The sequence below is a fragment of the Alnus glutinosa genome, chromosome 12 (genome assembly GCF_958979055.1).
Source record: "Alnus glutinosa chromosome 12, dhAlnGlut1.1, whole genome shotgun sequence".
Lineage (NCBI taxonomy): Eukaryota > Viridiplantae > Streptophyta > Magnoliopsida > Fagales > Betulaceae > Alnus > Alnus glutinosa.
Window position 1 is genome coordinate 25,082,337 of NC_084897.1, and position 11,194 is coordinate 25,093,530.

Consider the following 11,194-nt stretch of genomic DNA (forward strand, 5'->3'; position numbering starts at 1 on the left):
GAATCTCCTACAATTGGGTTTTCCAAATTGTTGGAATTCTAAGGGTAGCCTGAAGTAGAATTCACCTTTGAAAACTGGTTTATAGGGAGAGAGTGTCCAATAGCTTATAGACACAATACTAAGATTGTGCTTAAGTCATGTGAGATACTTATAATCATAATAAAGTGGTTGGGGGATCTATTTGTCTTGGGCGAGAGGGTTTTGCATGGGGGTGACAATTTTTGATATGATTTGCGAAGTTAATATGAAATTAGTGAGTTAGAGTTGAAGGGTCTAACTCATTTAATTAAATGAGTTAAGATTGACCTATATAGTATTATACACATGTCTCGACATAACTCGAACCTGACATATGACATTTAGGGCGGCCAATTTTTTACAAGACTCGTGAACACGATACGAACCTAACACGAATTAACGGATTAAGATTGGAGGGGTCTAACCTGTTTAATTAAATAAGTCGGGTTGGAATTTACTTCAATAATTTTATACTCATGCATTAATAAGACTTGAACCTAACATACGAATACAAATTGTCAACCTTAGTATCACTCTCACACCTCAGGCTGCCAGAGGCAAGTGGCACAACCTTTTTGGTGTAGGGGAACCTCATCATCGAATTTGATTATGCTACATTTTTTTTTGAAAAAAAAAAAAAAAAAAAAACTAAGAATGCGTAAGAAGCAACTCATTTAATCAAGATTGTTTATATGAAATAGTTACTGAAGAAACAAGACAAGTCAAACTAAAGAAAAGTCCACTACTCCACAGAAAGTTTGCGAAGGAAGGAAAGAATTTCATATGAGACTTCTTGAGCTTTCTCTTCATGGATGAAATGGTGACCATCTAGAATAACAACTTCGAGGTTGGGGACAAGGCCCTTGAAAACATCTCCTTCCACATATTCCTTCGTTCCGTTAGCTTCAAAACCAATATCTTTGTCACCAACAATGAACTTTGTAGGAACAGTTATTTTTGATCCTTGCCATGGTGCTAGATACTCCCAATTCCTGTTATCATTTTGAAAGTAACATAGTAAAAATAGTACAGGTAAATCACATACAGGTAAATATTCTGTTTTATTTCTACGTCACTCAAACATGGAAATTAAAACGAAAAGTCATGGCGGTTCTATTGCAAGTCGCAATTTTTTTTTATCTTGGTAGAATTTCTGTAAGTTGCTCGGAGTTGTGTATAAGGTGTGATCATTTTTGTTAGAATATTAATTAAATAATTAAATTAATCTTTTTTTATCAATTTAAACTTTTAGGAGAAGTTGTAATTTAACTTGGTATCAGAGCAAATGTTTTGAATTCAGACCTTTTTTTTTGTGACGTATTAAATATCACTTATTAAAAATGAGTTTGAGTAAGTAGAAGTGTTAAAATATTAATTAAATTATTATATCAATCTTTACGTCATGGTGGACTTGGGTGCAATGGTGCACGGATGTAGATGGATCAACCACTTGGGTTGAATCTTGAAAAATGTTAAAGAAATATTCCAGTCAAACTTTTTATTCAGAGCTCAGAAGTCGTTCTTAGATTAAAGGGAGCTCTTTTTTTTATCGGTGAACGAAGGCTTTCTAGTTTCTACACCCAAAAAAGAAAAAGATTTGAGGACTCATGGTTATACTTACAAGTCCATGGCACGGTAGTAGTTGAGGGGGCCGGTGAAACCAGATTCCAGAAATGTGTCTGCATGGACCTGGAGCTCCTCTTCAGTAATCCATGGTGGCAACCGCGATGGAGTTTCCAGATAATCAATGATCTCCATGCCCGGTGGAGCTACCAGATTATCTGTCTTCTTTATAAGCAAAAACTTCTTCATCACTGTCAAATAATCATACCTTGCAAATGCCCTCTCTGCTCTTCCCGGTTCCTTCTCAACCACCCACATTAAAATCGAGTTAACAAACCCATTTACAAGCTTGCAGTTATGTTGGCAAATGGGGAAGAGAGAGAGAGAGAGAGAGAGAGAGAGTACCTGGAACTGAAAGACATAACTTTCTTCTCCAAACATTTGTTTGATAGATTCACTAGGCTTAGTATTTGGAGATCTTTGATAGTATGGAACATTAAAAGTGACAAGTCCCTTGACTCTATCAGGCCTGAGCAGGCTCATATGCCATCCAGCAATTGCTCCCCAGTCAGTTCCCACCATAAATGCCTTCTCACATCACAAAAAGCAGAACAGTCAAAATCCCTATAAAAATCCCAGCAATTTTGCCCGAACAGATTTCGAGCTGAAAATTTTTGGTGATTCAGATCCCAGCACACAACATATGTACAAACAAATTAACATATATATACCTGTTGTTCACCATAATGGTCAAGCAGGCCAATGAGATCTCCAACAATATGGATCACAGTGTAGGAGCTGGGGCTGACTGGTGAGTCAGAGCCGCCATAGCCTCTCAAATCCGGTGCCACCACATGATACCCCTGGTTAGCCAAGAAGGTTATCTGGTGGCGCCAAGAATACCAGATCTCTGGGAAGCCATGAAGCAGTAGAACAAGTGGTCCGGTCCCTTGCTCTGCTACGTGCATCCATATCCCGTTGGTTTTGATCCTCTGGTGCTTCACTTCACTCATGGTTCCTAACTTTTCTCAAACTTCAGAGAGAAAGAGAGAGGCCTTGTGAATCATTCTCCGGTTTAAAGGAAAATGTAGAAGTTGGAAAAAAAACGAAGGAAAACGTCATGTACGAGAAAGTTGACTTTAAACCCGGGGAAGGTTTATCCATTGTGTTTTTGGGTGGGGGAATTGCACGCTCCAATCACAGTCATATACACAATATGCGGCTTGTTTGGCAAATAACATGACAGAGTAGTGGGTTCTTAGTTTTGAAATTAATAAAAAGTGATGATGTGATATAAAATAAAAAGAATTTGTATAAAAAAGTGAAAAAAAATTTGTATTGTAGTGAATTTTTTTATTTGAATAGTAATAAAAAATTATTAATGTGATATAAAAAGTGAAAAAAAAAAAGTGAGAATTTTTTGATGTTGATTGTTATTTGAAAGTATAAAAATAAAATAAAAAATTGTTAATAGTACCGGCCACTATTCTGTGGCTTATCAAACAAGCCCATGAGCTCGAAAAGAGGCCAAAACTCCACTTTTCTAGTAAACTATTTCAAAGGGATAGTGAACCATATTACAGAACAAGAACATACATGATGACCATGAATACTACTGTAGGAATAGTCACACCATTGAGCAGCTAAATCAACACCCAAGACATATATAATTTAGGGGAAACGGAGATCAATACCAAATTTAATTAGAAAGCAGAGAAAGGAACAGAGGATTAAATTTATGTGCATGCTCTGTACCAAATGCCTTCCGTCCTATCATCTGGAAACCCAATAACAAAAATAATGAAAAAAAAAAATTAATGAATGGGTTCATCAAGCATTGCTCAGTACACCAATTTTCAGTGAAGTAGCTAGTTTAAATGGCCATCAGATTAGGCTTATGCATTAATGGAAATAAATTATGCCAAGAACCCCAATCGAATTTTATTTTTATATCTTCCTTCCATTCATATATAGAGAGAAAGAGATTCGAGCTACAGCTGCTGAAAACAAAAAGAATAGAGACTTTTAAATCAAAAAAAGCTTTGAATATTCTTAATAATTAGGAACCAAGGAAAAAAAAAGAAAAGACAAAAGACAAAAGAAAAGGGAAGAACAAAATTTAAATCGGCAACTCTTTTAAGCGCTTTTTTTGGTAATTAGTTCAGGAAATTGATTGAGATCAGGAACATCCACACTCCACAGGCTTGGCCGTAGGCTCAGTCAACTCAGTCACTCTCCGCTGCTGTGAAGATTCTTTCTCAACTTCATCCGACCAGCTAGCGCCTAACTGTATAAACGAACTTGGACTTCAAAACTTTGTCAAGGCTCTCTTTCTCAGACTCTGTGCCATTCACTTTTATGGAATTTCTGATCTCCTGGCCAGTGTTTCCCGGAGACCCTCCCTTCGTCTTTTGAAGACGGATCTCGTACTCTTTAAGAGTAAATACCGGCCGCTGCTGAACCTCCCTCTTCTTCTTCTTCTCTTCCAAAGAGTTCTTCTCTTTGTTGGAAGGACTCTCTTTTCCCTTGTAAGCATTGGCTGCTCTGTTTTCTTCATTGGAATTCTTCTTCTCCTCCCTCGGCTCCTCATCACCACCATTACTCTGAACTTCCTTCCCAGATTCTTGATTGGCCACAAGCGCTCCAGCTTGAGTCTCCTCCGCCAAGCCAATCTTATTATCACTGAATACACTTCTTCCACCGTTGCGTCTTCCCCTACTACATACCATCTGGAATCCCTCTTCATCAAGTACTGATCCTCCATGGTTGTTCTCCTCAACATTCCTCCTCCCATTACCACCGTTGGCCCTTCTGTAATACCCTCGATTATTACCATTAACCCGGCCACCCGTCCGCTCTCCATTACTCCTCTGATGCCCACCGTCGTGTTTTTGAGCGGCGGCACCGTTTGACGGCACCGTTTTACCATGTTGGGGGGCTTCTTCCTCGGGCTTCTCTTTTCTGAAAACGATTTGTGACCGTATGACAGACCGTGGAAGAACAAGACGCTTCGCTCGAAGAAACTCCGTATTTTGTAGATCACGAGCACGAGACTGCTCTTTCTTCTTCTCCTCCTCCTTATTCTGCTGAGACTGTTTCTTCTTCTCCGTCGCCTCCACCTTCTTCTGCTCCTCCCTCACCGCCACAGCGACCTCAATGTCATGGCTACCATCCTCTACGTCGTCGTTCAAAAGAGCGAACAAGTTGGCTGGAGGAGTAGTCATGGTGTTGAACACACAAAACCCTAGGCGGTAGCCCTAGGGTTAGGGTTTAGTGTGTAACCTAAGGCTAGCATGTCATATATATACAACGTAACCACGCCCATAAATCCTTGGGGCGGAAGAAACCCTCCTTGGGGTCGAAGAAACCCTCTCTTGTTTATTCATCAAAAAAAAAAAACCCTCTCTTGTTGCCTTGTTCGAAAAGAAAGATAAGAGGGAGATTTATTTTACAAACGGAAAATATCTTAAATTCATTTAAAAAGAAAATATCCTCAAGCGGCAGCTAGCTAGGGTTTTGCTTTAGTTATTCTTTTATTTTCTTTATTTTTAGGAATTAGTTATTAAACTTTCTTACTTAAGAGATTAATTAGCTTTTGTGATATTATATTTTTCATTATTTATATTTCCTTATTTTCAGGATTTATTTAGTATTTTTCCTTAGTTACGAGTCAACAAGCTAGAGTGTTGAGTTATTCCTTATAAATAGGCATGTTTTGAATGACATAGTATTATTGTTACTCTAATCATATATATATATATATCAATAGGAAGAGAACCTATAATCATGACAAGTGGCATCTTATACAGTTGATAAGTATACCTATTTTATAGAATCAAAATAACTGCCTCTTATTTAGTTTACTTTTCCTACAAAATAACTGCATCATAACTGTTTGTGAAACAAATATTTGAAACAAGTTGAACCGTTTGTTATTGGGTTGTTTTGTGTTTTTATGACAGTTTGCTCTGTGCTTGCATTAATTCAGTCATTGGTTGTCACCCAAAATATGTGACCGATTCTTTGTTCAAGTAAATGTTTATATCAATGCATATGCATCATTCTGTTGGCTGGATTTGTATATTAGTAACTGTCTGTAGTTGTGTGAGTCTTTTTGACTCATGTTGGTTGACGGTTGTACACCCTTGAGGTGGTTGATTATATTCACCTTTATGGTGTGTTGTGTTGTATTGTTGTTTCCAGCAATGAAAGAGTTGACTTTCCCTTAAAAAAAGAAGGAAAAAAAAAAAAAAAAAAGTTGAATTGTTTGCAAAAAAGCAGGTAAAAAGATGGAAAACTGAAAAAGAGAAACGTGCGTTTTGGCAGAGAGAGACCAACCTTTTTTTTTTTTTGGAAAAATACAATTTAGCCCCCCAACTACCATCGATTCTCCAGATGGTACCCCAAACTACCAAAGCTTGGATTTTGGCCTCTCAAATTACCAACTACTTGTTTTTTGGCCCCCTCCGTCAATTTGTTCCGTCTAAGTGGATGGAAAGAGTGTCGCGTGCGTGGCATATGACTCTTTTAAGCCAAAAGCCCAAAAATGCCATTATCTCCCCTCTCATGCGTGCTCCATGCAAACCCCAATAGACCCATCGTCTCTCCCTCGCCTCCGATCGTCCAACTTCTTTTTTCCGACGATGGCTTCCAACAAAAGCATTCCGAACCAAAACATGTCCCCTTGCTTGCCAGCAAAGGCCGATTTACCCTTACCCAGAAAGAAAAGGAAACCGTAATCACCCAATACAGCTTGATAATTAACGTCGAGGAAGACGTTGGTCGTCTTTAAGTTTCCATGAGCGAGTCCTTTTGAGTGGAGGAAACACAGTGCCTCGGTATTCTCTTTGATGAGTTTGAGTCGCCGACACGATGATCGTCTCCCGGTTGTCACAACATTATACCTCTAAAATACCTCCTTTTAACTTTTAAGGGATTCCCGTACGTATTATACCTCTAACTAGTAACTATCAATATTGCAGTTCATGTTTAGCTTTGTGGCGCTGGGTATGATGCTGCTTTTCCCATTTCACCGGAATAGGGTGCTCCAGAGTCTGGGGTTGGTGCTTCAACGTGGTATTCTACTATTCTCTTTTGGCTCTGTTCCTGGACTTCCATGCAAAGAATTATGCCATTGCTAGCCCCAAGACTACCAAGAATGACTATAAACTGTCATGATCAGCATATATGCATGGATAGTCAATCTCTTTTATCTCCTACTTTGCTTTCTCGACCCAAATCCTCGCTTGCCCTGAATGCCAAACACTTGCCTTTCCCCTGTCCATTGATCGATTTTGCCTCAGACGATCTGCACCATTCGAGCTCTCTATAAGAAGGGACAAGCGCCGAGTATCATTGCAAAAGAAGAAAAACCAAAAGCCTCTTGCTTGTTGAACTCTTGTGAAACCTCTCCTTCCTAGTTAGTGCAGTGAAATCCGTAGAACACTCTCTCTTCTCTTGCTTCTCTACCGACCATAACAAAGGAAAAATCCAGAAAAACCATCCTCTTCTCCTCAAACAGCACTGGATCGAAAAACAGAGCATCCATCTTTCTCAATTCTGTTCCGGTTTTGTGAAGAGGAAAACACCTTCTCCTCCATTTTGTTCTCACGGGTTGCACCTTATTTGCTAGAAAAAAATGGTGGCAGAAACTCAGCAGAAAACCTTCCTAATAACTTGCAAAATCCTCACCTAAAACACTAATGGGTCCGTGAAATACCCTCCCTCGCCTCTCCTCTATGGGTGTTCGGTTTGTGGAAAGAAAAAGAAAAGGAAACTCTAAGAACAGATCCTAAAACTATTTAGTCAGTGGCTCTTCGAAGGAGAAAACAAAATAGGAAGTACACCCCCTGTTTTCACACAACTTCGGTAAGCATCTCTTCTTCAAAGGTTTCACTTCCTTTTTGTTAGCTTATTCTTTTGAATGCTTTGTTAGTAGTGGCAGAAGAGAAGGGCTTACTCTTTTTGAAAACCGTTAATGTCTCTCTCTTTTTCTACCAAGCAAAAGCTCTCATTTACACTCTTCTTGCTCTTCTTTGTGCAACCGGTTAGTAGCCAAGAAAAGAGAAAATAAAATTTTGGATAGAAGCCTCACCTTGCTCGGTCACTAAGAAGCTTTTTCTCCCTTCGGTAAGCCACGATTAGAGAGAAGAGCCCAACAGGAACATCAAAGCAGAAAACACCATTAGAATTGTCGGCACTCCAAAACCCACTTCCCATCCCAAGTGGTCTTGGATATACACAATGGCAGTCAAAGCCAGAACTATAGAAATTCAAACCGATACATGAGTCCAATTGGTCTGCACCAAATGCCATGGAACATGGTCTAACGCAGCCAGATCACCAGGACATGAGCCAGAAAGAAGGGAGCAAGACAAAGAGTTGGGTAGAAACCAGAGGTTTCTCTGACAAGTCCATCCTCATCGGCTGGGAGGCCACAGACTTTAAGGAGAGGGGTATTTTCGGGTGAGGAGATTGGTATTTCAAAGTGTAAGGAGAAGGGCAAAATGGGATTTTCAAAATGTAAAGAGAGGGCATTTTTGGACTTTTGAGCTAAAAGAGTCATGTGCCGCGCACGTGACTCACTTTCCATCCACTTAAACGGCACAAACTGACGGAAGGGGTCAAAAAACAAGCAGTTGGTAATTTGGGGGGCCGGAATCCAAGCTTTGGTAGTTTGGGGTGCCATCCAGAGAATCGATGGTAGTTGGGGGGGTTAAATTGTATTTTTCCATTTTTTTTTTGCTGGAACATTCAACTCCCTCTATGGAAACAAAGGACATTTTCCTCATGGAGTTAATTTCCAACGCCTCTGAAGTAAGATTGTGTTTTGTGAACCACATTCTTATGTGTAATTATTATAACGATTTAATGTTAATTATGCAAAATCATTCTACTTTTCAATTTCAGGCATCGGACAAGATTAGGTTGGTCGAGGAATGTTATAGTATCCCCTGTGTTTTTCTAGTGTTCTCTTGAAATGGCATAAACGTAATTTTTTTATTGAAAAATTGCATCTATGCCATCCAAAAGGACATAGATGTAATTTTTTAATTACATCTATGTTATTTCAGAAGAACACCAGAAAAACACGAGAAGATGCTCTAGTATTTTTCTAGGTTCATTTCTCTCTCAAAAAAAAGAGATTTTGGGCGAGGAGATCGATAACACCAAGCTTGAATTATAGTCCGCTTGGTTCAGCAATTTCAAAATGTGCAAATTTTGGTAAATTGTGGTTTAGTATTTAAATTGGAGTTTGACCTTTCAAATAGTTGCTATTGTTTTCAAATTTCTGCTATTTTTTAAAATGAACTTTGACCTACTATATTGCACTCTTAAGATTCGTTTGGGTTTGTGATTATTGTGGTGCAATAGTTTGGTAGGAAGAGAGAACAATAAAATCTAGAAGGTCTACTATTGCTAGTCCTAAATTTAGCATGTGTTGTATGGATGGCATAGTGTATTGCATTTGCTTAAGAAACTACATGCTATTCTTCAAGAATTGCTAAATCCAACTAGCGACCAGCATTCAAAAAAATTTAAGGCACAAATTAGAAGTTATAACGCCATGTTTGCTATGACATCAATGGGTGGGAAAATAGATCATAGAATTAATATTGATTGAAGAAGTCCTTATATTTTCAAACTTAATAATCCAAACCACCATAGAATTGGAACACTACTCCCAGCTGATGGCCCAAGTCCCAGTTTTGCACAATTATATTTCTATGATACTGAAAATAAAGTTTCAAACAAAATTAATGTCTTGAATCAATCGGACAATAACCATGATTCATCTATTGTTGATGCCCTGGTCCAAATACTATATGAATCAAATCTATTGGTGAAGATATTTCGTATGGCTAGATACCGCGCGTTTTAGTGGACCGGGTCATAAAATTTTAATTCATAAAATTAAACCAAAAATACATTTTACCCCCTCAAAGGTTGATCACTTTTTGATTTTTACCTCCAATGTTTTAAAAATGACAATATACCATAACAAAATTTTTGAAATTTTTAATACAGGTTATCCAGTTTGAAAATATTGAATACAAGTTATTGCAATGATGTGAGTGCATTATTTTGTTATTTGTTTTTGTGAATTCTTATATTATGTAAAAGGTCTCTTGAATTATCATCTATAAAAATTTAATACATGCGATTTATTTTTATTCTTATTCCTAAATTTTTTTTATTTTGTTTCTTAAATTAATTAGCATTTTAATAGAATAACTCAAAACACTTTTTTAAACTATTTTGTACATTATCTATTACTTTTAAAACATAAGCACATAACGCAATTTTAATTTGTAAAACCAGCGCAATACGCAGGTTATATGCTAGTTATTTTAAGAATACATTTTACCCCTTTAAAGTTGGGCATTCTTCTGTCAGAAAAGACAAAATTTGTTAAATGATGAATAATATTGACAATTTCAAAAACTTCATGGATTGCTAATTTTTAAATATCGAAGCAAAAAAAATTAAAAAAAGCAGTCTTAACTTTAAAGGGGTCAAATGTATTTTTCTCTTCTCTTAATAAAATTTATTTAAGAGAATATCTCTTTTCCTGATTGATTCCAGATTTTTATTACTTTTCGGCTTTATTAGATGCGTCCTTACCCTTTAATTACTGCCTTAATCAATAGAGTTATTTTACAAATTTAGAATGAAACAAATAGATTAAAATAACAAAGAAATATATTTTCGATAAACAGATGTGATCCGCTATACGATAGAACAGCTAGCTCCAACGCCTCCACATTTATTAATTCCAAATGCAATTGGATTCAAAAAAAAAAAAAATTGCGATTAGAAATTGTTTGCTAAGATTAATTCTCACATTGTATGTCCTGCACTATATATTCTTACTGAGATGAAGTTTTGCTCCAAATTTAGTTGGAATTTTTTTTTTTTTTTTAATCCAGTCTATTAAATTGATACGTGATCAAATGCATATGACATTCATTTTTAATTCTTATGTTCATTTTTAATTTATTCAATCTAGTCTATTAAACTAACATACTTTATAAAATGCATGTCAATTTAATAAAGTGTGTTGAAAGAAATTTTTCCAAAAAAATTTTATACTTTTACTGGTCTGACCTAATTTTTTTATTTTTTTTTAGATATCTGACCTAAAATTTAAACATATGTTTTGATACAATAATTAAAAGGAGTCGTTTAAAAATATGATAACACCTTTATGATGTGTAAACTACGTGGAAAGCTAAGCTTTTAAAATTCTTACATCGACGCTTTAAGAAAAGCACTACTATCTTCTAATTTTATGATGATTTCGATTGTTTTTCCTGCCAAAAAGAAACCAGCGAAATATAGATATCAAAAAGTGTGTTCTTAAATAAAATAACAACAACGCATAGTTTGAAAATACTTTCTTTATTTACAAAAAAATAAAAAAAATGGAGGTTTGAAAACAAATCAAAAGCAAAAGAATTTATTTTTAAAAAATATAATTTTAAAGACTAAACTATGATAAAAATCAAATCGTAATTTTATCAACGCTTAACTACATTTTGAAATTGATATTTTTTAAACAGTACATTTTGATTTTGAAGCTGCAAAACCAAATAGACCCCAAGACCAATAA

At 36.5% G+C, this 11,194-nt stretch overlaps 1 protein-coding gene across 1 annotated transcript; it reads right to left on the reverse strand.

The window, feature by feature from the left end:
* Nucleotides 1-688: 688 nt before the first annotated feature.
* On the reverse strand, nucleotides 689-2,720 carry LOC133883126 (uncharacterized). Its single transcript, XM_062322343.1, has 4 exons — nucleotides 2,313-2,720; nucleotides 1,987-2,169; nucleotides 1,640-1,881; nucleotides 689-1,010 (listed from the first exon to the last, which is right to left on the reverse strand). Exons 1-4 carry the CDS (start codon nucleotides 2,592-2,594, stop codon nucleotides 761-763), a joined length of 957 nt encoding a protein of 318 aa, XP_062178327.1. The 5' UTR covers nucleotides 2,595-2,720; the 3' UTR covers nucleotides 689-760.
* Between the last annotated feature and the right edge of the window lie 8,474 nt (nucleotides 2,721-11,194).